General features: G+C 51.2%; 1 protein-coding gene across 14 annotated transcripts; it reads right to left on the reverse strand.

Annotated features, from left to right (window-relative positions):
• Positions 1–1607: 1607 nt before the first annotated feature.
• HPS1 (HPS1 biogenesis of lysosomal organelles complex 3 subunit 1) lies at positions 1608–26105 on the reverse strand. Of its 14 annotated transcripts, XR_011997529.1 has the most exons (23): positions 25585–25721; positions 25293–25391; positions 24588–24699; positions 23095–23200; positions 22662–22778; positions 18069–18206; positions 17717–17859; positions 17264–17372; positions 14792–14952; positions 14249–14351; positions 13596–13694; positions 13419–13488; positions 11279–11334; positions 9956–10218; positions 9681–9860; positions 8581–8642; positions 7973–8107; positions 7807–7872; positions 6613–6757; positions 4415–4528; positions 3727–3861; positions 2760–2842; positions 1608–2319 (listed from the first exon to the last, which is right to left on the reverse strand). XR_011997529.1 is itself a non-coding variant. In XM_072739732.1 (21 exons), the coding sequence occupies exons 4-21, from the start codon at positions 22776–22778 to the stop codon at positions 2157–2159; spliced, it is 2112 nt and encodes a 703-aa protein (XP_072595833.1). In that variant the 5' UTR covers positions 24588–24699; positions 25293–25391; positions 26035–26105; the 3' UTR covers positions 1608–2156. The 14 variants fall into 14 exon arrangements, 9 of the variants coding, with proteins under 9 accessions (XP_072595833.1, XP_072595835.1, XP_072595836.1 ...); XR_011997528.1 differs by lacking the exon at positions 3727–3861; XM_072739732.1 differs by lacking the exons at positions 3727–3861; positions 23095–23200; positions 25585–25721 and adding an exon at positions 26035–26105 and having other exon boundaries at positions 9956–10123.
• Positions 26106–26554: the final 449 nt, after the last annotated feature.

The following is a 26554-nucleotide window of genomic DNA, read 5'->3' on the forward strand; positions in this document are numbered from 1 at the left end:
ACTGACCAGGGCCTCAGCAAATCTATAGGGAGGGCCACACATGTCGCCGCGGCCCCTGGTGAGCGAGCGCGCTCTCTCAGACACCGAAGCACCTTGCACTCAGCAGGCCACTGCAGGGAGCTTGCAAGGGCTTGGGGTTTGCCTTTTTCTTTTGAAGGCTTGGACATCCCTCATCTGTCTCTTGGCACCTTTCCCACTTCCCCAGAATCCTCGAGGAGTAAAGATCACATCTGCGAATATCTTGAGCTCACACACTTTCTTGCTATTCTTTGGCCTGCGATGAATTAGGAGCTCCTTTGTTCTCTGCCCATTAGCTTGCAGGCCATTCCTTCTGTTGTAGGGAAAAAAGCACCCACGAGTTGAGTTTCTGTACTGCTGTGACATCTGTCCATGTTCTAGAGACCTGCTGTTAGAAATGCATCTTAACATAGGGAGAGTATGCAGAGAAGGCGCATCTAGCAGGAGGGCCTTCTGAAGATCTTTCTACTCACAACTCAGACACCCCTCCCCACGCCAGGTTCACGCTGTGTGAATCTATGCTGGAATCTGATGCAGGATGTTCACCTGTGCCACAATATAGAAAAATTCAGGGGATTGGCTCAACTAGACATGTCACATCATGCTGCTGCTACAAATTAAGGAAAAATATTAGGTGACAGGAGTGGGTACCCTAAGCAGCAGTGGGCTTCTAGACCTTACTTTTCCCCCTTTCTGCTCTTCTGTGTTTTTCACAATTGATGTTTTAAATTTCCATTTGTGAAGTCAAGATATCGAGGAGGAATGCAGTCCCAGTCACCCCAGGTGACACTGTTCCTCACTGCCACCTGAGGATGTTAGCGTGGGGTGTGTTCTAGCTCTTTCAGTACCTTTGCCTCTTCTTTGCCCCCACCAGCTGTTTCCTTAACAGAAGAGTCTTTGAGTGAATTTTGGCTCAAGCCTGAAGACACAAAGGCCTGGCCGCTCTCAGCAAGTCAGAAACACTGCTTGGGTGCCTCCTTCTGCCACGGCACTTCTCTCGGGTAGGCTTGGTGCTCTCTTGTCCTGGGGTGGGAGCTTCTAGGTTATAGGAGAGGGGCTGTACCCCTTGGGCAGTGGTTTTCAACCCAGGCACATGGGAACCAGCTGAGAAGTTTTTAAAAACTCATGGGTTCACTTATACAGGGAATTTAAGAAAGGGATTATAAGCGGAAAGGAGAGAAAACAAGTGGGAAAAATTAGAGAGGGTGACAAAACATGAGAGACTCCTAACTCTGGGAAACAAGGGGTAGTGGAAGGGGAGGGGGGCAGGGAAGATGGGGTGACTGGGTGACAGGCACTGAGGTGGGCACTTGACGGGTGGGCACTGGGTTTTATATTATATGTTGGCAAATCGAAATCCAATAAAAATATACATATAAAAAACTAAATAAATAAAATTAAAAACAAAACAAAGAAACTAAAAACAAACAAACAAACAAACCCATGCCTTGGATCCCTACGACTAAGTGACAGGAATCTCTGAGGTGGAGCTGGGGCAGGAGTCAAGACAGAGCAGGGTCTGAAGGGGCCAGGACTTCCAGGCACCACAAAGGGCCCTAGAGCCCAGGCACGTTTGGCTTGAACAACAATAACCACAACCAGCATTTATTTAGCACTTGCTGTGTGTCGGGCAGTCCTCACAACCACCCTAAGAGGTGGGTGCCATCCCTCTAAACGTGGGCAAACAGGTTTGGAGTGTAGGAAACCTGCCCAGACTGCAGAGAGGAAGTGGCACAGATGGAATTCCCACCCAGCCAAGGCAGCACCTTTCATTTGGAGAGGAATGTGTTCCTGAGGGCGCTCTTTCTCTACTCTATGAGAAGCATAAAGGAGGTATCTTCAGGCACCTGCAGGCACTGGGGACTTCCTGTCTCCCGGTGATAAATGGAGAGGCAGCTCTGAAAGCAGCTGAATCCGTTCTAACCTCACAGCCACCATTGTTTTATGGAGACCCAGGGAACTCCACCTTGGCCTCCCTCCTTCCCCAAAGAGGATTTGGGGGTTTGGTACCTGAAAGGGAGACCAGTCTAGGTGATTTCTTTAAGAGACCTGGGGGGAGGGTTGTCCTATTCCTAGGTGGCTGCTATGCGTGGGTACCAGGGCTGGGCACAGACTGCACCAGGGCAGTGCGCCCTGGCCTAGAGCAAGGGGATACGGGAGGTCTCCCACAGGCGCCGGGCCAGCTCGCTGGCCTGCTGCACTAGCACATCCGTGGGGATGACAGACAGGTGGAGGGCCAGCAGCTCATGGCACTTGACAGCCTCAGCGGGGTGGCCCTTGCTATAGTAGCGAAGGAGCTTCCTGGAAAAAGAGGGGGGGGCAGGATTCAGGAACGCAGTCAGAGCAGCCCAGCACCTGGCCAGCAAAGCCCTCCCATCCCTTGTGGACCTAACTGCATGAGGCTCAGCCCTGGGCTGAATGGTCCACCCCTCTGGGCTCCCACTCCACATGGGGTCTGGCAGTGTCCAGGCTGAGGGATGCCACAGAGCCAGCAGGGAAGCCTGAGGGCCCCACCACACATACTGATAGGTGCTGCCAAGAGTGAGGCAACCAGAGATGGGCAGAAACCCAGGTGTGTTCCCCCACGCACCCCTCTCTCACTGAACACGGGGCTGGGAAGGAAGGAGCTTCCACTGAGGGCTTCTTGGGAGGTACTCCCAAAGGAGGAGCTGCTCCCCTATGGGGGACAGGCACTTAGCTGGGCACCCACTGTTCCCAGCAGCCTTGTGCATCAGGGTCACCTGTAGTAGTCTCCTCCCAGCACGCCGATGGAGGCCGAGTCATCTGAGAGGACAGGAACCTCTATTATCTGGAGTTTGTACCCCTGAGGAAGAGGAAGAAGGTCGTAAATGGGGAGGTGATGGTATGGCGGAAAGAATACGAGCAGGAGTCAGACACCAAGTTCAAGCCTGGCTCAGCCCCGCCTGGTGAATGCTTGCTGCTTGAACCTCTTTTTACTTCGTTCTCTCATCTCTGAAGTGGGAATAACAGTAAGCTCCCAGTGAACACTGGAGGTGATGCATATAAAGTTCTGCATGTCCTGCCTGGTACACATGTGGTAGCTCACATCTATCAGTGCACGGACCTAGACCAGTGACAAGTACAAGCTCAGGAGGGCTGCCGGGAGGGTGACGCTGGGAGGTTTCATGCAGGGTCTCCAAGGGCAAGGCATTGTCAAAAGGCCCAAGTCTTTGCTTTGAAAGCCATTGAAATACCCAGGGTACAAAAAGGAGGAGAATGGAATTAAGATTTGCAGGGCAGTCCCCTGACTATTTCGGGCTCAGTCATGTGGGTTCCTCTCCACACTCGCATGGGCACTCTGGGGCCCGCCCTGCAGGCAAGGAGGTGCACTCAGTGTGCTGAGTGGCTGCCCAAGACAGCACAGGTGCCAGTCTCCACAGCTGGCTCTGCCCCCACAGCCCTCCATTGGTCTATCACTCCATCAGGGCCAGTCATGCACACAAGGCCCTGCCACCACCTAGAAGCTCAGGTAAAGGTTGTACACACATCCTGGGCACGGAGTGCAGACGGGAGCCTGCGGGCCAGGAGACCTGAGCCTGGGGTCTGGCCTCATCATTTATGACCCCAGTGGCCATGGCCAAGGCATCTGATGTCAAGGCATCAGTGTTTCTATCTATACAATGGGGCCAGTGTTACCTGCCCCAACCACGGCACAGGCTGGGAGGCTGGGAGAGAGCCCGTAAGCACCTGCACTCTGGAAGATGCTGGCTATCGCCCTCAGGGCAGAGTGAAGGCGGGTTGCTGCCAGGAGCAGGAGAGGGCAGGGCCTGGTGGGTGCTGGCGGGAACTTGAGGGGCAGAAGCAACGCAGAGAGCCGGAACACTGACTTAGTGACAAGTGAGGAGAAAACAGAGAAACAGGAAATGGAAGAGAGGGAGAGAGAGAAACAGCCAGTGAGTTCCCATGACCTATGCTTACACTGTAGTATGAGGTCTAGAGACAAGAACCGGGCCAGGAGGCCATACTGTCATCTTCACCTTGGCAGGCTGCCTAACTGCTTTGAATATCAGTTTATCTGCCTCTACAATGGGAACGACAACGTGCCATGCTCCCTAAGTGTGGCTGATGACATGGAAGCACACACTAGCGGCCTTTCTCACGGGGTCTGTGTCCATCTGCTCGTGGGTGACCTGGGCTCTGCCTTGGATGACAGCACGAGTTTTCAGAGAGCTGCTAGAAGAGTCACAAAGCAGACATGACAGTGGGACCTCTGATGTCTGGGGCCCAATGGCCACGCTTCCCTGTCAGCTCTGCCAGGGACAAGAAGAGGTGAAGAGACAGAAGACTGAACACAGCGCAGAAGGGAGGGACCTCAGAGCGAGCAGACAGGAAAGCACTTCGGGACTGTCCTGCTCCAGGACCTGGCCATACCCACCATCTCGTTCTCGAACCACAGGAAGTAGGAGAAGCAGAAGTCCCCCTCCCGGAACAGCAGCGTGGTGTAGCCCTTCTGCAGGTATCTGCGTGCCAGCCGGATCAGAGACCAGACCTGGGGGCGGGGAGAGAGAGTGCTAGTGGCCTTCCTAGGCCTCACCAGGGCCTGCGGGGTCGGCCCTCTCCCCACAGCAGGCCCCGGGCTCAGGCTCTCGCCTCTGTAAGAACAGCGCCCAGAGGAGGAGCTCTCAGAAGGCCAGGGGCTGCTTCTGCTCACCCGTTTTCTTAGTGCCAGGGCATGGCCTGGATCAGAGTGGGAGCTCAAAAAGAAATCATTATTGGATGGGTGGGCGGACTACCCTCCACCATTACCATGACAATAAAATATACGTAGAAACACCTCAAGTGACTTTTACTATGCAGAGAAGCCATAAATTAGTAAACTTATCATTCAGCCCAGAAAATAGCCAAGGACACCGTTAGTTAACACAAGGGGAGGTAAGTGTGTGGTCACCTGGAAACCCCTCCTGCTGTCCAGGGCCACCCACTCACCCAGTCCCCTCCAGGGCCAGGTGTCTCTGCTATAGGTTCTATGCCAGGGAGGTGCTGTCAAGTGTTTGGACACACAGAGTACCCTGAGCCAGGCCTGTCCTCTGCTCCAGGGGTAAAGTCCCAACTAGGGCTCACCAAGAGGTCCAACACAAACACAGTAACCAAGGGACAATATGCCTTATATCCCCTGGGTGATAGTCTCTGGCCTAATCCAAGGACTTTCTGATGCTGCCTGTGACCTGCCCGAGGGAGGACAGGCAGAGACAGCCTGACTCCTCCATTTCCTGGGGCTGGAAAAGCTCAGGGGAAGGCATGCATGATTCACGGCAAGCCTGACTACAGCATAATGTCTAATTACATCTGCAAACAAATACATGGATTTGCTGTATTTTCAAGAAAGCAATTTGACAACCTGTATCAATAACCTTAAAAACATTCCTCCCATTTGACTTAGTAATTCCATTTCTGGGAATCCATATTGAGAAAATAATCAGAGACGAGGACAAAGATGGATGCACAAAGGTGTGTCCTGCAGAATTATTTATGACCGCGAGAGCCTGGAAACAATCTAACTGTTCAACATTGGGGAAATGGCTAAGGAAATTATGTTACATCCACATGATGGACTATTGTGGACTTGTTAAGAATCCTGTTTATAAAGAATTAATGACATGAGGAAATGCATCAGATAGAGAGTGAAAAAGTGGGTAAACACAACTGCATCTACGGAATGATCTGTGATAATGACCAACGGCAACAAACTACACAGAAAAATGCAAAGAAATGCAGTCAGAGAACCCCAACGACCTCCAGAAAGATGGCTGGAGAGGCTGATACCAGGGAATGCTCCATGAATTCCGTCTATCTTTGTGCCACATACCACGCTAAGTATTTAACAAATGGCATCTGAGGTGTCTGTAATCATTGCCACTTGAGGACATCAATGGTATCACTAGCCTCCTTTACAGATAAGCACATGGCCACTCAGACTAAGTACAGCCCCAGGCCACATGGCCAGGAAAAGACAGGGCTGGACTGCCTTCTGTCACTCTCTTGATTTTAACCATTAGTGTATACTTTATCGAGACAAATCTAAGTCTATGCTATACCACCTACGACACATACTAATATATAAACATGCACATACTAGTTTGCCATGAGTCCATTAAAGAGAATACAAGAACCCTCAGAGAATGATTCTTTAGTACAAACCACCTGGTGTTAAATCCCATATTCGAACTGATTGACCTGGGGTCTCTTCTTTCCATTTGAGTTAATTCAACAAATACTTCCTGGGACTTATTTATGCCAGGCACAGAGTTAGGTCCTGGCTATTTCCCCCTCTGACCTTATTGCCCAGACGAGCTCATTCAGGTACATTAGAATATACCCAGGAAGGCCCCATGTGGCCCTGGGTGCCAGGACCCTAGAGAGAGGAGGACCAGCTGCTATCCTTAGGAGCCTGTGGACCAGCTGGGTGCAGACGCTGACAGAAGAGTACAGTAAGGGTTAAGGCAGGTGTGCTCCAGGCTTCACAAAGGTCCCAAGGCTGGGAGGCATCAGCCCTTCCTGGACAGGGGTCAGGCTGGCAGGTCTCATCTGACGGGGGAGAGGGGGTGAAGGGTACCCGGGCCAGGTGATGGTTACCTTGGTTCTGACGAAGGCGGCCAGAGGGCCCCTGCCCAACTCTGATGAAATCCTCTTACTGTTGCTGAGGGAAGGGGCCACCATCTGGCCAGTTGTACGGTCCACGTAGATAAAATGCACCAAGCCTGGGAAGTCTTCTAGGTAGGTGAAGGTTGAGTTAAGGTGCTCAAAAAGCTAGGGAAAGGGGGGGGGGGGTGCTACTCCAGCCTCCACCTAGGCTTCCGGCATGGCTCAGCAGCGGAGTCCAGAGGCCAGGCCTGCCATATACCCCCTTCTCCCCACAGCTGCCATGTCAGCCCCCCCCAAGGATCCCTGTCTTCCGGGAGCGTTTCACCTCTGAACCCTCCAACCCTGTGAAATGCTACGATGCACATACAGCGGATCCCTTGACATTAGCCCATCTAATCCGGGGATTCTCGACCCAACAGGAATAGTGTATGCTCATACTTTATCATTTTCATGAGAGAGGAGTTGAAATCACATACACGGTGAGGCCGGCGTAGAGCAGAGCTACCTAGCTAATGCACGAGCCTGGCTGACTGCCTAACCCACACCCCTCGGCGTGGTTTTATTCATGTCTCCACACTTCACCTTGTGAAGCTAGACGGTTCCTACTAGACAGGGAAGAGCCAACAAACATGGCAGGGTGGTGGCTGGTGGCTGAAGAGGGCCTCTGTCATCCCTTTCACATGCATTCTGAGGTCTTACTATAGGAAAAGCTGCTTTATGTGAAGTTCTAGGAGAAATCAGTATCTGATAAACTTAGTATTCCATAATAAAAGGGCCAAATAGGTCTTGGACAAGGTTTTTTAAACAGGGATAAGCATATTTGGTGCAGGCCTTCTCAGAGCCTTCATGTTCCACTGTGTACTGTAACTTCTAAGGAGGGCATGGCCTGCCTACCTACCTGACCCCAGGACTCCTGTCCGTCCTGGAACACCTGTTACCACTTTGCTGGCTGGACGTCAACATCAACAATTGCCAAAGCTTTTATGACGTAACCATGGGACAGCAGGGATTTGTGAAATTTCCGTCTTGGAGCCTTCCTACGTACAAGCCACCCATGACGATATTTCCTATTCTCCTTTGGAGTAAAGGAGCTGAGGCAGTGGAGTACACCCGCTCTTTCCCAGAAGCCCGCAGTCCTACCGAGCAGGCAGGTGAGGGGATGTGAGGGGCTCGGCGTGAGGATATGACACCATGGTGACGTTCCTCCTACTCTTCACCAACAAGAATTCCCTCCAATCCATCAGCTTTTCTCTGCCGAGGAAGCGGGGAGGCGGGTTGTGGTGCGGTGTCCCCCGCCCCCCCCCCCCCCCCCCCCGCCACTCTGGCTCCCCAGGGCCCCACCCGCACTTACTGCATGGTGGCCTGGACCTGGTGCTGCAGCTGCTGGGGCAGGTGCGGGCCCCCCCGGCCGGGAGCCGTGGTCAGGAAGCTGAGCCGGTAGATGGCACAAAGCTGCCGCTTCACCTTCGCACACGCCTGGAGCAGCCTGGTGCCCGGAGAGGGGAGCATGACCACAGGAAGAGCCCGGAGGGTGGGCCATCCGCATGCGAGCGGAGGACACACACTCAGGGCCGCACTCATCCCATGGGCGCCCCTGTTCCAGACCAGTGACAGACGCAGCTGCTGAAGCACACCCTTGTCCTCAGAGGGACAGGAAGGAGCCCGTCCTCCCCTGGTTTCCCCCAATGTGGTTGAAGCTCCTGGAATCTCACCCCATCCCATGGTTTATGCAGAAATGAGGGGAGGTGTACCCTTCAGGGCTGAAGCTGGGTGGGAACTTGGCCTCTGCTCCACCTGCAGCCCTTCTAACTCCCAGTCTCCCTCCAGCATCTGCGGCCCAGATGGACTCCTCTCTCTGGGAAGCCCCTCCTTCCTGAGCATCCTCCTCTCCCTCTTGGCCTGGAGGAAACTGCCCCTCTGTCCAGATGACTCTCCCCATCCTCAGAGCCGACCACTCACTCCCAGGACGATCCAGGTTCGCTTCTGGAGAAAGCCTTGCTCTTGAACTCCAGCCAGGTGCTCTGTAGAATGAGGGACAGGGTGGCTTCCTGACGATGGCCCCACAGTGATGTCAGCGGAGCCCCTTGTGACGTTGGGCTCTAAGAGGGACCCACACCCCCCGACTGCTTCAAATATTTAGGCTCAACACACAGTCGAAAGCTGGCTTTCTGGCAGCTTTCTGGCAGCTTTCTGGGGTACCCCCCCCCCCAGTTCCCTGCATCTCACCATACCCACCATTCTCTTCCGTCAGCAGGCATCCTTTAAAGAGCAGTGTCCATGTAGCAAGCACTGGGCTCACTGCCTTGCTGGACTAATGCTGTCAGAGGGACATCCCAAAGAGGTGCGGCCATGGGGTAGGCACTGGGGTGCTAAGGTGGGGCCCTGGCAAGCTCCTTAAAGGGGGACCTTGCATTCTACCCCCAGTGTTCACTGTGGTGGCCTGGCGCACCAGAGACGCTGGGAGCACTCCTCAGAGCAGCATCTAGGTCTGAGTCTGAGCTTCACTCACTTGCTCAGTCTCCTCCAATCCTTCTCATTTTCAGATGCACATGTATGGCAACCACAGTGAATCTTGGGTCCTCAGACAGACCCAAGCACGACCAGCTGCTTCCCCTGGGTGATCTACCCCTCCCAAACTCCTTCCAGGCTCCCCACAGAGACTATGTGTTTCTACTGTTTATGCCTCACCAGGCCGCATCTCTGACCTGGACTCTGGGCCCCTGAGGTGGGGTGTTGGCTGTGTCCTGCACTTGTGTGTGAGCTGCCAGACTGTGAGGGGTGCCGGACCCCGGCCGCTGGCCCTCACTGAGTAATCTGAGCCCTGGTTTCCTCACATAAAATACAGGAATTAGAATTCATATCCTGCGAAACTCACACCAACATGCTCTGAAAATACTGAGTTTCTGTTATCATTTCATGATGAGGGTCACAGGCCTACAGTGGGGCAGCAGCAGGAACCAGAGCTTCGGCCCCTCACCCAGCATGGACAGAACAGACCCCCCCTCCCCCAGCCCTGCCTCCTCTCCTGGAGGCCGGCATATTCGGAAATCAGATCTTACCTGAATCTCTTGCCCACCACGATTCTTGACAAACTTGTCCATCCTCTGACGCAGGTCTCCCATGAGAGGGTGGGAGCGCAGGGTGTTCCCGGCCTCCTGCCCCTCCTTCAGCTTCTTCTCCAGGAGAGAAAACCCCTCCAGCAGCTGGTATAGAACAAGAGCCAGGGGGGTGCTGGGGCCCTAGGGGAAGAAGTACAGGGCAGGAAGAACAGGGGTACCTTGTGGGAAGGTGTCAGGGCTGGGGCATGGCTGAGGTTGATGGGGGTTGCTCCCACCTTGGTCAGGAGCACCATGTTGATGCCTGGCCACAAGGGCAGGCAGTACACAGTGTGGGGCACCATGGGGCAGTGGTTCTCTTTCACGTTGGCATCCAGGAAAATCCTTCTGGGGCGGGAAGCGACTGGGGAGTGAGGGACCAGTGTCCGGAGGCTGTCTTCAGTGATCTGTGGAGAAGAGCTGCCGCTGGGAGGGCTGGGGTGGGGGAGCTGCTGGGCCTCTGCCTCATGTGCCCACCCACGGTTGCCCATTCATGGTCTCCCTGTGAACCAAGGGGGTAGACACTTTAGCTCCAAGAAAATCCAGTTCTTAAATCCCTGCGCTGTTGTGATGGCCCTGCTGTTCGTCTCATCTCTTGAACCCTTCCACCTGGAGTCAGGACTGGATGGCAAGCAGGGCCCACGGAGAACAGAACTGGGGAAGGTGGTAGAAAAGAGGATAAAGGGGCAGAAAAGGTCAGGGCTGGGGGCAGCTCCCTCCCAGGCCTTCACTGAGACCAAAGCATTCCAATAACAGGGTCATTCTACACAACCTCATAGCATCCGGACCGCAGGTCCCATGGGGAAAACTGAGGCGTAGAAGGACTAAATGAGCAAGACTCCAGCCTTACTAAATAAGAAAGGCTTTAGTGGGAAAAAGTAGAGAATTCAATCACCAGAGATGCCCCAAGACCTTGTCCATCGGGGAGGTGTCACAGTCTTAGTTGTAACAGCCAAAAGCTGGCAACAATGTACTAGTTGCTATGCAGATTTGCTAAATCAGTAATAGAGGCATGTGATGGACTCTTAAAGTCAGTGCGGAATAAATGGAAAAATGCTTAAGGAAATGTAATGAAGTACATTAGGATTCAAATTTGGTAAAAGAGGAAAAATATATACACCATATGTGTCAGTACACACACACACACACGTATATGTACCTATATGTATATAAAATCAAAGGGAAGACCAGAAAGAAACACCCAAAGATCTTAATAGTACATCTGAGGGAAGGACTGAGCATTATTTTTATTCCTTTTCCAAACTTTTATACTCCCCAGTTTTTCTACAGCAAATATGTTTATTTCCTCATTTGAAAAAATCATTAAAAATCAAAGTGGATGTTTAGTCTCAACAATAGTGAGGAGGGTGAGATCTCTCAGGAGATGAGGCCACCCTTCGTCCACTACCTGCCTGGCCCTGGCCCCTGGCACGAGCTCTGTCCCCATGCTGACCAGCCCTGAGGTGACAGGAGGAGGGCCAGACTCGTGCGGAGTCCTGGGGAAGAGACACCTCAGAGCCCCCTGTGCTCAGGGTACCCTCCCTTTCCTGGGAGAAACTCACCTGGACCTGAGGAGCATCAGTTGGGGGGGTGCCTTCATCCAGCCAGACGGTGCTACCTACAGGACACAAGAAATAAGGTAACATAGATAATGAAAACGTGAAATAACAGCCCAGTGGCATGTCAGAATGGGGGGGAGGGGCAGAGGACCTGGCAGGTACAAGGGTACCAAGTGGGGGCTGGAGCAGTACTGCGCTGCTCATCTCATCTGACCCCAGGCCAGCAGTGCAGGTGCACTGTACAGTCTCATAGCTAAAGTGGCCTGGGGAAGAGTTGCTCCCCCCAGGGCCTGCTGTTGGGTGCAGGCTCCTGAGGATGGCAGGGAGGAGGTGAGGCATGTTCTCCTCAGCCCCTCCTTGGCCCCCCGAACCCCCTCCTTGATTCCACCCTCTCACTCCTTCAGGTTTCTCCCTGTCTACCAAAGGGCCTCTTCCCCAGGAGGCAGCACACTTATTCAATCAGCAAACTTTTACTGAGCACCTACTATGCCCAGAATTGAGCACATCTCTCTTCCCAGTAGAGCTCACAAAAGCTTACTGAACCTACTACGTATTTGAAATATTACATGTTTGTAATAATACTCTTCTCCCTTATATTTCATTGCAAATAACTACCATTTATAATCATATTTCTCTTGGGAAGCCTGTTTCTACGTTTTGAACACCTGATTTACAAATGAATGAGTACAACTTAAAGCCTTTTGTAAGCGGTGAGTTCCAGGCACTGTGAAATGGCATTATTTACAGCTCTGAGGCATAAAAACTAACCGGAGAAAGAGGCCAGGAGGAGGACTGTGATGAATGAGGGAAGGGAGTAGTAAGAAGAAAAAGGAGCCTTGGTGATCACCACAGAGTGGTGTTTTTTGATGTGTTCTGGGCTCCTGGAGAGCTTACAGACTCGAGGGTAGCTACAGAACCCAGCCCTGGAGAGATGTGCAAGCCCACAGGAGTTGATGCACAATCTCAGAGGTCCCTGGTTCCAGGATCCTGGTAGCCCATCCAAAGACTCAAAGTTAAGAACATCTAACCTGCTGGTTTTCAACTGTGGCTGCACATGAGAGCTTTTAAAAATCTGGATGCTAGGCCATGTCCCAGACCAATTAAATTTGAATCTCTGGCACAGGCAAGCCCAGTTTCAGTGGTTTTTAAAGATCCCTAGGTGAGAACATGGGGGAGGGCTGGCAGGGCTGAGAACCACTATCTAACCTACATCTGTGCAGTGCTGGGTCCTACTCTGAGGCTCACAAGCCACACGGGGCAAGTTTCTAGAAGTATTCACATCTGGGTCCCAGCCCTCAGACTATAGCTTAACCGGTTTGGCTGAAGTGGCCTGGGTGATTCTAATATGCAGCCAGGGTTGAGAACCAGTGGTTTAAGGACACCACAGAGCAAATTCATTTCAAAACTTAGTCCCCAGAGGGTGCCTGGGTGGCTTAGTGGTTGAGCATTTGCCTTTGGCTCAGGTTGTAGTCCTGGGGTCCTGGGATTGAGTCCTGCATCGGGTTCCCCACAGGGAACTTGCTTCTCTATCTGTGTCTCTTCCCCTCTTTCTGTCTCTCATGAATAAACAACTTTTAAAAATCTTAAAAAAAAAAAAACACCTAAACTAAAAACAAAACTCAGTCCCTGAGAAATGTCTTCCGAAACCCTGGCCTTCTTCTATTAGGTCACACAAACGATACAATCATTCCTTCTTCCCAAGAACTTCAGAGAGGCTACAACAGGACAGATTTTGGCTTTTTTCTCGGCAATGTTATCTATTGTTTTGTTAGCAACATTTTGAATATTTTGTATCTCTTTTTATTGTTCACTCACCCACATAATCTGGAAAAACAGGTATATAAATTGAATATTTGTATTCAATTATACTTGAAAGTCATTATAAACTTGAAAACAAACTATTATTACTTACTTTTAGTTTCTTATTGATTACCCCCAAAAAACCAGAGAATACACCTAGGGGAGATGAATTTTTAAATGAAATCAGCTTGTCACACAGCTTTAGGTCTCATTTGAGTGGCTGCACTTTCATTCACACTGGAGCTGGCAGGGTGGGCAGAAGGGGACCTACAGGCGGCATCCTGTGCTCTAGGAATCTGGGTGTCTGTGCCTGGGCCCCCTCCTGTTCCTGCCTAGGCCTCACCTGAACTCTGCTCCCCAGGAGAAGGAGCTGGTGTGAAGTACTCCTCAGGGAGGGAGAAGCTGTCAGTCTCCTGGGAGGGAGAAGAGCGCACCTTGAGCTGAGGGCCGGGAGAGCCTCTCCTAATGGGCTCAACCTTGGGCTCCTCTCCCCTCCACATGGTGGGCACAGAGCACACACAGTTGTTGCCGAACTCCTCCTGGGCTGGGCTGTGGAACCAGGGCTCCAGGTCTGCTGCACAGGGATGCTCTGGCTGGACCGGGGCTTCCGTGGAGAAGGCTGCCATGGGCAAGGGAGACCCAGTTAGAGCTCCTTTGAATGGCTCCTCCCTTCCATCCCTTCTCCCCACGGAGGAGCTCTATAACCCCTGTGCCTCCCACTGTCACCATGCAGCCCTGGGTGGGCATCCTCACTTTCCACAGATGTTTCCATTCCAGGTGGCCTAGTCTTTCTCAAGAACCACCAAAATTCCCCAAATTCCAACACACTGGCAACCAAACCACCACCAATAATGGGGCCAATGTTGGCGATGGTTGGCTAGCACCTACAAGCACCCCAGGCATTGGTTGGGCCCTAGTTAAACTGTGCCCTTTACTCCTCCAAACAACCTTTATCCCATTGCACAGATAAGGGAATCAAAGCTTAGAGAGGGAAGTACTCTGAAAATCTGTACTTTTCACTGATTAAATCTCATACATTCTAGAATCTGTTGCATCTGAAAACAACGGGAAGTCTAGGCCAACCACATGCCCAGAACTGTGATGCAGAAATACAGCCTCCCCAGCAACCTGCCAGACTGGGTTTCAGAGCTGCCCATGGAGCCAGCCCCAGACCTGAGGGTCATCATCGTCCACTGTGCTCTCACTGGGGTAGAGATCCTGGACCAGGAGAATGAGGGCGAGGAGGTCGGCTGGGCGCAGGGGGCTGGCATTGTGGCTGCAGAGAGAATGTACAGCTGTCAACACCCAGGGTAGGCAGGCTGAGGGAATCTGGAGCATCACCCCTGCTCTCGGAATTTATGAACGTGTTGGCTAGCTTCATCTTTCTTGGAGAAAGGCAAGGTACAAATAAAATTAACTAGTTCATTAATTTTTAAAATAAAACTTGGTGTGTGAAAGAAAAAAAAATCTGGACCAATGTGAAAGCACTGGGGACCAGTGGGGAAGTTCTAAGATTCAGATTTGGAGACAGCGTTCCAGGAAGACCTAATTCAGAGAAGAGAAAGAGCAGAGAGTGTCAAGAACTGAAGAGTTAAATAAGTTGCAGGGAAGAGACGGGTCCCGAAGGTCTTCTTGGCTGGGGAAGTGGTGCTTTCCAGGCAGAGGGAATAAGGGGTAGGAGTCTGGGCCACCCCGCCTGCCAGGACCAGAGCTCACCTGGAGTAGAAGGCCAGCAGCTTGGAGTGCACGAGCAGGAAGGCATGCAGGGCCTCCTCGCCGGCCCTCTCGGGGCTGGAGTTGACAGCCTGGATGACGTGCCGCTCCAGGGCTTCTATGCACAGCTCACAGAGCTGTGGGTGAATCAGCCGCTCCACAGCCTGGCGGGCAGGGAAAGGAAGCCAGGTCACCTGCCACCCTCCCCTGTGCCAGGTCCTGGGTGCTGGGTATATTCGCTTGGTTCATGCTGAATGGATGCTATTTGCCAGACACTTGGGAACAGGGTGACTTGGGGCAGCCTTCCTGGGGCTTATGGTCTGGTCACTAGACTTTACTGGGTGAGACAGACAATATGCAAAAAACACCTGGTATGGAATAGCGCCTGCTTGGGTAGGTGTCCAAGGAAAATGTCCTTGAGGAAGTGACCTCTAAACTGATATCTAAAGAACAGGAAATCCTGTCAGAGAGAGTGGAGGGGGAGAATGCTGCAGGCCGAGAAAAGAGCATATGCAAAGGCCCTGAGGTAGGAAGAGAGTTTGGAGCAGTACTTTCCAACTGATATATAAGGCAAGCCCTATGTATAACTTAAAATTTGCTAGTAACTACATTTAAAAAGTAAAAAGAAATAGGTGAAGTTAATTTTAATAATTTATTTACTCAATGTATCTAAAATCTTATCACCTCAACATATATTATAAAAGCATTATCAATGGAATGTTTTACACTCCTTTTCTATACTAAGTCATCAAAATCCAGTATATATTCTACATGGATGATGTAACTCAATTTGGACAAACTATATTTCAAATGTTCAATAGCCAGATGTAGCTAAATATCCAAATTGGACAGAATTAATGTCAAGTACTCCTGAAATGCAAAGAAGTCCTGGGTGGCCAGTACACAATGAGCAAGGGCTGAGGGACATGAGATGATGGTGGGGTGAGTCCTGCAGCAGCAGCTTATTATACAGGGCCTGGTAGGTTCTGGATTTTATTCTAAGTGCATTAGGCCATCTCTTACAAGAAGCTTTTCTAGATGTCTCAGAAAGAGCTGACCATGCCATCCTTTGTGCCACTGTAGATATGGATGGGAAACCCAATGTGGCAGCGCCCAGCATGCTTTATTGTATTTTCAGGTGTATTTGTATGGCTGATTTCCTCTCAAGGGCATGGATTGTGTCTTTATTCATCTCTGTTCCCAGGGCCTGGCACACCTCTTAGCATACAGTAGGTACTATACATTTATCAGAGGAGTGAGTGGGGCGTGAAAATGAATCCTTCAGATTTATTTTCCAGTTCACTTATTCTCTTTCTAGTTATGTCTCATCTACTATTTAACCCATCCCTTGAGGTTTTTAACAATTATGTTTTTATTTCTAAAATATCTACATAAGTTCTCCTCTAGTTTTTACATGTTTAAATATTTCAAAGTTATTTTATATTCTGTACCTAATAATTCCAGTATCTCAAGCTCCCTGGGATCTAAATCTATTGCTGACTGATTTTCCTCTCACTTGTGGTGGCTCATGTCCTTGTGCATCTGTTAATTGTGAGCTCATATTTATTTGCTCCGGACCTGTCCTCTAAAGTAGTAGCTTTCAAAGTGCAGTTCCTGCACCAGCATACCAGCTTCACTAGCAAAGTTGTCAGAAATGCAAATTTTAGGGTGTCTGGGTGGCTTAGTCAGTTGGGCTGCTGCCTTCGGCTCAGGTCATGATCCCAGGGTCCTGGGATTTGAGCCCCGCATCAGGTTCCCTCTTCAGTGGGGAGGCTGCTTCTCCCTCTTCCCCTGGCTTGTGCTCTCTCTCTCTCAAATAAACAAATAAAATCTTTTAAAAAAGATCCTCATACCACCCCACTACGAGAAAAGTGAGGCCTGGCAACCTTTACCTAACAAGACTAGATGATTCGGATGTACAGTAAGGGTGAGAACCACCACTCTGGAGAAAATCCGTGTTTGTCTACACAGGGAGCCAGGGAATGGTAGGTCTGGGCTTGATGCAGGGAGTCTCAGGCTCAGCTCCCCCCACAGCTGAGGACCAAAATTAGTGTTCTGGTTACAATCAGATGTTGTAATGGTGTGTTATCACCATCTGCACTCAGGCAATCTTGCCTTCAGTGTTGCTTAGTTTTCACTACTTTTCCACACTAGTTTCAGCTCAATATAATTTTGGGGCGGGGAGGTCAGAATTGAGGGTTATCTTCAGAATTTCTGTAATTTACTGTGAGCCCAAAATTGCACTTAAAAGCCTATTTTACCTAGGATCTCACTGTTTTATCATAGGGAACACAGCAGAGCATCTAACCTACCAGGTGGCCACAAAGGGCAACCTTTGAAATGCAACAGTTTGGTGGTCTGCCTATGACAAGGCACTCACAATAGGGGTGTGCGAGTCAAAACATGGCCCAAAAGTTCCTGAGCCCTCCGACCTGACTCTCCTGGGCCCTGAGCACTCCCACACCCTGCAGTCACCTCCACAGCGAAGCACTGCTCCTGCTCCCGCAGGCGGCCATAGGTCCACAGCAGGCTCTGGAAATGCTCCCACACTTGGACACGCTGCTCCAGGTCTGGGGGACGCAGCCTGGGGGCAGAGTAAAGAAGACCCTGAGAAAGCTGCTTGTCCTCACCTTCAACCACAGGAGCATAGCTCTCTTTGGGGCTGGGCGAGCTCCTGTGACGTGGGCAAAGGAGCGGCAGAGGCCGCCAAGCACGGAAGGGCATGGAGCGGGATGCTTGAACAGACCATTTCACTTCTCCGGCTGCCCCTGCCCCCCCCAGACCTACAATATGAAGCCAGGTAGAAAGACCCAGGAAGGAGCCAGGGACAGGGAGTAGGTGAACAGCTTCACAGAGGCCAGGCACACATAGCACGGCCTCGAGAAGGTGCTTAGCATAGGACTCAGAGGGGACCACAGGAGGACTTACTCCTTCCGGATGAGCTGGCCATCCACGGTGACCAGCCCAAAGTGGACCTCAAACAGGTACTTGAGCACGCACAGCTTCTGCCGCAGGTCCCCCTCACCCTCACTGTGGTCTCCATTAATGGCAATGAACAGGCATTCTCCAAACTGTAAGCAGAGGGGTGTCAGCTAGCCCCAGGGACCCTGCACCGGTCCTGATCCTTGGGGATGGCGAGGGGAGCCTTAGAGCCCCAGGGGTTCAGGGAAGGAGTGGCTTTTGCCTTCTAAAGGAGTCTAAAATTTGAGGTAAGGGAGAGGTGTGTGGACAGCCCATGGAGCATAGGGAAGAGGGACATGGGCTTGGGCTACACACTCACCAGGTGAAGAACGTACAGAGAGCTGCCGTTTTCTGTGGAGAAGCAGGTGTACGTATCTGAGAGCTTCTCCAGCATAGTCATGGAGGAGATGATAACTGGAGCCAGGAGGGTGCTGAGCTGGTCCTCCAGGGCAGGAAGCTGCAGGATGGGAAGGAAAGAACGCTGCTCACAGTGCCAGACCCCAGCGACAGAGGAATGGACAGGACCCAGGCCTCCCCAGCGAGGGTCTTCACAGTTTTAGACCTGCCTGGAAGGCACCACGGTCCTGACAGAGAAGAGGGCAAGAGGACACTGCCCCCTACACCATAAGTGGCAGTTAGAAAAGGCTGGGAAGGCTCAGCCAGATTCCTGTGCCCTTCTATCTCTGAATCTAGAAAGAAACAGTAAGGACTGAGGCCACCTCTCCACACTGGAATGTCTGGGGGGCATTTAATGGAGAATAGACGAACTCTAAGGAAGTTCTCTATGTGTCCCAAAGTCCATGCTTTTTGTTGGAGTTAAGTCTACTTTGGGGGAACATATCCTAAAAAAAATGAGCAGGGATAGGGCAAAGACCCACATACAATGATGTTCACTACAGTATAATTTACAGCAGCAAGCAGCTGTAAAAAACAGAAATGCCCAGCACCCAGTGCTCACCTAAATGATGGAAGGATATATAGCCATCTAAAATATTGGAGTGTTTTGATGACATGGGAAATTCCTGATACTATGTTAAAAAAAAAAGTTGTGAATGGTCTGTATTTAAAAATGCATAAAAAAACAAAGTATTGAAAAAAAAATTAAGAAAGTCAATGCTACGCTGTTAGTTATTCCTTCTAGCAGAGAGAGTATGAGGGACCACCCCTCCTTGTTATGCTTCTGGACTGTCCTGATCTCCCTAACAAGCCAACCTTCCCTTGTACAAGCTCTTCTTCCAACTGTTCTCTCTGCCCCCCAAAATAAGGAACACAACAAACAAAACCAAGAGAAACTGGACAAATCTGTTGAAAAATCTGGGAATACAACTGGCATAAAGCCAGCAGAATGGTCACCACTCAAACCTGCCTCACTGCAAGGGGAAGACCGGGGATAGCTGACCTTCCCCATGTCACCTTGGGAGTCTTGACTGAAATACAGAGAAAGCCAAATCCTGAGCTTGCGAAATCTGGAAGGAGAGAAGGAAGACCCTGCCTTGAAAAGAAAAACAGGCAGCCTGCTGGGGCAATGGCAGCATTTACCACAGAAACTCCATCAGCAGCACAGTAGTGCGAATTTCCTTCCAACCTTCTCAGTGCTCAGGAACTGATTGGCAACCGAGCTGGGTCCTGCTGCTCCGGGGTCTGCTTGGCAAGGTTTAGCAGTGGTTCCTGTCCCCCACCTGGGTCTCAGCTCTGCTGGCCTCTCTCCTGTGTTTATGGGCACCCGGGTCACCGTCTATCATCCCTTCCCAGCCCTAAGTTCTGCGAGAGCAGGCTCGTGTTGCTATTTCACTGATTCACCCCCGGAAGGCTGGTACACAGTATGTTCTCAATTAACATGCATTGAATGAATATCCCTCCACATAGGCAAACATTTGTTGAATTATTCATGCACCACAATTTTCTTGAGCTGTCATGAATGAATTTGGTTAACAGAAAGTCACTTAAAAAATCTAGATTGTGTACAGCAACTCCATTTTTAAAGTAGTTGCTTTTTCTGCAGGTGTAGCAAGAATTTTTTTAAAAGGCTAGGGAAGATGAAAATATTTGGCGTAGATGGAGTGTAAAGGAATAACTATTACTTGGAATTATAAAGTGGTACATTATCTCTGAATGGCTTTTGAATCAATGTTTCTATTTATAGGAAATTATCCTAAGGAAATAATGGGATGTGGGATCAAATTCAAGCATAAATGTTCCCTACAGCAATAGTTTTAGCAAACTAGAAGCAATATACACGTCTAGTATGGGAAACACGGTCAGATAAATGATACATTTATTTGTACACTGGAATATAATGCTTCCATTAAGATTTATGTTTTTGAGAATATGTAACAAAAAGGAATACTGCTTTTGATATAATGGCAAGTGGGAAAAACAGGAAATAAAACTGTAAATGTGGTATGATCCCAACTACGCATAAAAGATAAATACCCAAAGGAAATATGTAGAAGAGCTAATGGCTCTGGTACTAGAATTATGGGTCATTTAAAAACGATTTCTCTGTATTTCCAAATTTCTTACAATTAATTCATGTTATTTATAGAATCAGAAAAAAAAGAAACGTTAGGTACATAAAAAATAAAATTTTGAAGGCATTTTTTTCTTTACATTAGTCATTTAGGAACTGAAAAATCAGGAATTTTTTCCTTTACAAGATTTTTAATAATGAGGAAGATAAACACTATCACATAACTTGTTTTTGTTTTATTCATTCATTCACCTATATATTAAGTGACTTTATGTCAATATTATGACAGGTTCTGGAGATACAGAGGTCTGCTGATAGTTTGCTTCTTCAATTGACTTGATTAAAATAGTTTAAGAACGAAAATATTTAAAAATTCTTTAAAAAACTCTAAGTATCAGGGCGCCTGGGTGGCTCAGTTGGTTAAGCATCAGACTCTTGATTTTGGCTCAGGTTGTGATCTCAGGGTCCTGGGATCGAGCCCCACATCTAACTCAACACTCAGTAGGGGAGTCTGAGATTCTTTCTGTCTCCCTCTGCCCACTCATACTTTCTCTCTCTATGATAAATAATCTTTAAAAAATGTATGTATTGACTGCTAAAAATAAAAGAACCTAAGATACAGACTTGTTTTTTAGCTTAAATAAAACCACTAAAATGTCACGATCTCTGATATCTTTATTCCTAAAGTCTGTGACAAGAATATTGGTGATGTTGAGGTGGATTAACCTGCTGAAGCGGAACTGGCTCAGCTGGTGATTAAGCCCAGCAGAGCGAGAAGGGGACTGGCAGGCCACCAGTCTGTGCTGCTGCAGAAATGTGAGAACTCTCTCTGCTGCTTTCCCTGCAAAAATTTTTAATCCAAAATTCATCTGGAAAAAATTTCCAAAATACAATACTCCTTTAAAATGTAGAATAGAAATTATAAGTGAAAATTACAACTATCTCTGAGCTGAAATATTTCAAAGCTACCCTGGACATCTACATACAAAACATAAATTTTAATCCATACTTTACATCATATATAAAAATTCAAAATGGATCATTAGATCTAATATAAAAGCTACAAAGATAAAACTTCCAGAAGACAATACATGGAAAACTCTGTGATCTTGTGTTGGGCAAAGATTTCTCAGATATGACACCAAAGGTGTGATTCCCTAAAAGCAAAACATGGATTCACAGGAGTTATCAAAATGAAAAACTTCTGCTTTTCACAAAATACAGGTTAATGGATGTGAAGATAAAACACAGACTGGAAGAAAATATTCGCAAAACACTTACCTAATAAAGGACTTGCTCCAAACTACATATGTAACACTCTCAAAACTCAGTAAGAACAGTAAGAAATAACCTACCCAATAAAAAGATGGGTGAAATTTGAACCGACTGCAATTAAAAAAGATAGAGGGCAAATAAGCTCGTGAAATGATGTCAAAATCATCAGCCAATAGGACATGAAAATTAAGGCAATGAGATTCCAAGAGACACCTGTTAGAACGGCTAAAATTAAAAAGACCACAGCCCAAGTGTTAGGGAGGGAACGGAAGAAGTGGAATTCTCATACACGAGTAGCGGGCTTTCATATGATACAACCCCTCTGGCAAAATCTGGCCGTTTCTCACAAAGTTTAACATATACCTACACGATCTAGCCATTCTATCCTAGGTATTTATTCAAGAAAAGTGAAAGGCGATGTCCACATAAAGACCTGAGAGTGAATGTTCACACTTGCTTTATTCGGAAGAGTCAAACGCTGAACACAGTTACCACCAACAGGTACATGGACACACAGTGGTGTGCCTACACAACAGACTGCCTCCCCTCAGCAACGAGAAGGAATAACTACTGATACGTGCTATAACGTGGATAAATCTCAAAATTATGCTGCGAGAAAGAAGCCAGACCAAAACCAAACCCAAACCTTGTGTATATAATGTGTGATTTCGTTTACATAAAAGCCTAAGAAATACAAACTCCTCTGTTATGATAGAAAGCAGATTGGTAGCTGCTCAGATTGGGGGAGGTGAGGGAGGGGTCACAGGTTTTGGGACGAAAATATGTTTATTTTATTGACTGTGACAGAATCACAGGTGTGTGTGTCAAATTGTACCCTTTGAGAATGTTGAGAATGTTCAGTGTACAGTATGTCAGTTATACCTTAACAAACTTTTCAGGTAAAGAAAGTTAAGGACACCAAATGTCCCTGTTGTGTGATTAAAATTCTACCTCCTTCTCCTGCTCTCATCTAGCCTGATGAGCCCTGGTGGAGTAGGGGTGAGGTCACTAAGTTGAGAGCATCAAGGGGCCAACCTCAGAGGATGAGCAGCTGGGTGTGCAGGACTCTGGGCCACAGGCACCACCGTCTCAGTTCCTCGGGGTGGGCGGGCAGATTCTCCCACTTCCTGCTAGTTCTGTGCTCTTCCCTCCCTACCCTGCACTCACCTCTTCGTCCTCATTCTCCGACTGCCCAAACTTCAGCCGCAGACTCGCCTCAAACTCCTCATCTGTCCAATAGAAGAGGACCTCTGCACCTTCTGTGGCCACCAAGACGCACTTCATCTGGCAGGAAGAAGCAAGGCCAAGGTCACCTCCCAGCCCCTTCACCCATAAGCTCAGCCTGCCCCTGCAATCACCTACTGAGCCCTCACTGGGCACCAGGCACCACGACAGGGGCCTTCCTGCTGTTATTCTGTCATACGCTCCCAGGCCCCTGAGGAGGCAGGAATCTTGAGTTACTCCCACTTCCTGGTGCAAGACTTAGCACAGCTTGGAGTAGCAGAGCCACTGGGATCTAAATCCGGGCCTAAGGCTGGGGCTCTTGCTTCCGCATCTTCCAGCACTTCTCACCAGAGTGTCAGGCTCTTCATGGGCCTACCTGCACCAAATAGACAGAAGGACCCCGCTCCTGATCTGGACATGGAATCAACTGCACAGGAGAGGCAGCGAGTATCGTGTGTGGCTCAGAGCGGTCAGCACCTGGTCTAGAATGGAGGGAGGCCAAGGCACCTCCCTCTGGACACTTCAGAAATGTCTTCCTCCTTGAGGAAGTTCCAACCCCCCCCCCCCCCCCAGTGGTGGGTTCAGTGTGACGGAACTTCATTCCCAAGCTCCTTCTGCTCTGGGTGGAAACAGAGGCTGCCTAACCTTGTCCACAGTTCACTCACATCTGTTTAACTGCGGCTTCCTCTGCTGCATCCACCAGGATCGTGGCCCTCCCAAACCACTTTCCCCACCACCCACACCTTCTGTGCTACATGTTTTAATGCCTGATTATACAAAATGTGTTTCATTATTCATCAATGGGGAGACTCTTAATCCAGAGCTTCCCACACCGTGCCTTTCACTCCTGGTGTGCAGCAAGACATTGATCTTCTCAACTCCTGGGACAGCCCACCCAAGCCAGGGGAGGCCAGGGTTCTCAGGCCAGCTACTTGCAGCTGAGAAAACCCCAGGCAGGGGCTTCACGTCTTCTGTCCCTCAGTGTGCCACACAGATGAGATCACATTGTGCGTGTGCTGAGACGTGACGATGACCAGAAAACTCTGCTCTGCCCCCTGAATGGACGTCCAGTTTCAATAGGATCATTGTATCTTGAGGTTTCAGTCTCAGTTATCCTCTTCAGGATCCTTGATAGGTCCAGCCAGCTTAGTGGCACTTAGTGAATTCCTCCCAAATCTCCAGTTGGTTTATCAACTCTAATTAGCTCAGAGCACCTGGCCTCAGGGTGGTTCCTTCACAGTGGAAAAGAATGCAGCCTATTCCCCTGGAATTGCTAAACACAAGGCAGAGACTGGGAGAACAACGGAGTGTGAAGTCAAGGTTGCTGGCTGAGGGCAGGTGGACCAGGAAGAGGTGGCTCTGGGACACCCAGGTGAGTGTGACAAAGCGGGGGAGGAAAAGAGGGGGGGCTACAGGGGCCAGCCTGATGGGGAAGGAGTGTGTGTGCTGGGCAATGGTGGGCTACAGAATGGAGGCTGTGGTCAGCAGCAACACCCCCTGGAGGCTGGGAAGGGTGTGAGGAGTGACATGCTGGGCACAGGTGGGTGAGGTTAAGGATCCTGGTGGGAGGTAATTAGGGCCCACTTCTTGTCAGAGGCCAGTAGAGGAAGGGGCCGATTTAAGAGATGTAGCTTAGAGTCCTAGGTCTTGGTGAGGGCCTGGATGCAGGGAAGGAGAAAATAGGCAAGGTGACATCAGGAGGCAGAGCTGCCGCAGGGGTTGGGGAGGACAGGGCTCTGCAGAGCCAGGGTAGGCTCAGTCCACTGCCTGCCTCTTGCCCTGCCCATGTACCACTCATTCCCCCAGACCAGCCCCGGAGTGGGTGGCGCATGCCTGGGTTCTGCCCCCAGGCCAGGCAGGATCATCTACCTTGAGATGAACAGCAGAGCCTCCAGACAGCCAGTTTCAGAAAGGGCTGCAGTAGACAGATTCGATGACCAGCTCATGGAGGGCGGCACAGCATCCAGGGTCCTGCAAATGCCTAAAACAGAGAGGTCATGAGGACAAGCTGAGCCTCTCATCTGACTGCTGATCATCTCTGGGAGGACAAGCTGGCGAAGGGCTCAGTGGTCAAACGTCTCTCTAGAACACACACCCCACAGCCAGGAGGCGCCTGCCTGGTGCCCTGTATCCCACCCACCCTGCCTTCCCACAACACACAACACACACCAGGCCAGCACAGTCTTTTGGACACAGCAGGGGCCCACAAACATTAATTTCCACCTCCTGTTTCCTTCCGGGCACTCATTTTACCGTGGGTCACTCAGAACCATGGTGTGGTCAGCAACCTTGCCCTAAGCAGCCCTAAGGATCTTGCTAGGAGAGACTGGAAACGGCGCAGCACATCCCAGCCCCATAGGGAAGCCCTCCTGGGAGGAGGAGGTGGAATCCTGGGACCATGAAATACCCCAAATAAAAGGCGTGGGAGACCCGGGTCTAGTTTCGGCTCGGCCGAGGCACTGAGACCTCTGAGTCTCCAACCCCTGCCCCACCTCCTAGGGCTACGGCGGAAGAGTAACCGGGCGGGAAGCAAACTCTTTCTTACGCAGAAGCGGGCTTATTTTCCGTTCTTACTTTCCAGCTGCCCTTTGTCAAATAACAGGGTGAACCACGCCGGCTCCAGAATCATTTACATTTTGAGGATCAAAGGCAGGAACAACATGAAGCTGTAACCTAATTAGGAAACCAAACGTAGTAAGTAAGAGGCAAGAAAGGGTAGTTCGGGGCTCTGCATCTTTTGCAGCATGAGACCTGCGGCATCGCCCGCGGGACCAGCCCTGATGACTTATTCCCAGAAAAAGGGAAATGCTTTTCCGCGGACACGAGGCCCCACTGTTTGATTCCCAAGGGCCGCTGCCAAGCGCACCTCGCCCGCGTCCCTTTGCGCCTTCCCCGCTCTCCTCTCCGTCCCGCTCTACGCAGGCGGCGCCGGGCCCGCTGGGGAGGCCCAGCCCCCCCGTCAGCGCCTCCCCAGCCGGCGGGCCCGCAGCCGCGGCGTCAGGCCGCTCCGCCCGGCCAGGCCCCCGCCTCGCCCCGGCCCCGCCCCGGCCCCGCCCGCGGGGCGCCCCGCACCCCACGAAGCTCACGGCGACCGCGCGGAGGGCCCGGCGGGGGGCGCCCGCCACACTCCGCGGCCGAGGAGACGCAGGGTCCGGAGAAGCGGCGGGCCCCTGGCCGGGCGGGCGGACGTGCAGCCCGGGCGGGGCCGGCGCCCGCTTCCGGGAGGCCGCGGGGTCCCAGGGGGCGCCCAGGAGCCCGGCCGCCCACGGAGGGGCCGCGGGGGGCGGCGCGCGGACGGAGGGCGGGGACCGCGTACCGGCTCACGCCCGGCCGTGCGGGCGCGCTTCCGGGTGTGGTCACGTGACCGCCCGCGGCCCCGCCCCGCCCCGCCCCGCCCCGCCGCGGGAGGGGCTGGGAGCGGAGGGCGGTTCCGCGGGTTCGAGCCTGGCCCGCGCCGCCACTCCCTTGAACCCTGGCGGCCGCGCGATCCGGGGTTGCTCCCGTTCCGGGCCCGCAGGCCCCCTGTCGTCCAGCAGCGCGCGGAGCCCTGCGGCGTCGGGGGCCGCTGCCCGCCCGGCCAGGGCACCTGCGCGCGCGCCCCTGGGCTTACCCCCGCTGGCTCGTAGCGCACGCGGTTCCCCGCCTAGGCCCCGGGGACCTGTCCGCCTTCACCCCGCTGGCACAGCGGGGCGAGCAAGGCCCAGAAAGAAGAAATCATTCGCAGAGGGCCCGAGTTGGGGTCGGAGCCCAGGCCTCCGGGCTCCCGCCCGCCCCTTCGCACCCTCCGGCCTTCCGAGCGAGGGCTGCCCCCGCCGCGGTCCCCGCGCCCCGCGGAG

This window comes from Vulpes vulpes, chromosome 15 (genome assembly GCF_048418805.1).
Source record: "Vulpes vulpes isolate BD-2025 chromosome 15, VulVul3, whole genome shotgun sequence".
Classification (NCBI taxonomy): domain Eukaryota; kingdom Metazoa; phylum Chordata; class Mammalia; order Carnivora; family Canidae; genus Vulpes; species Vulpes vulpes.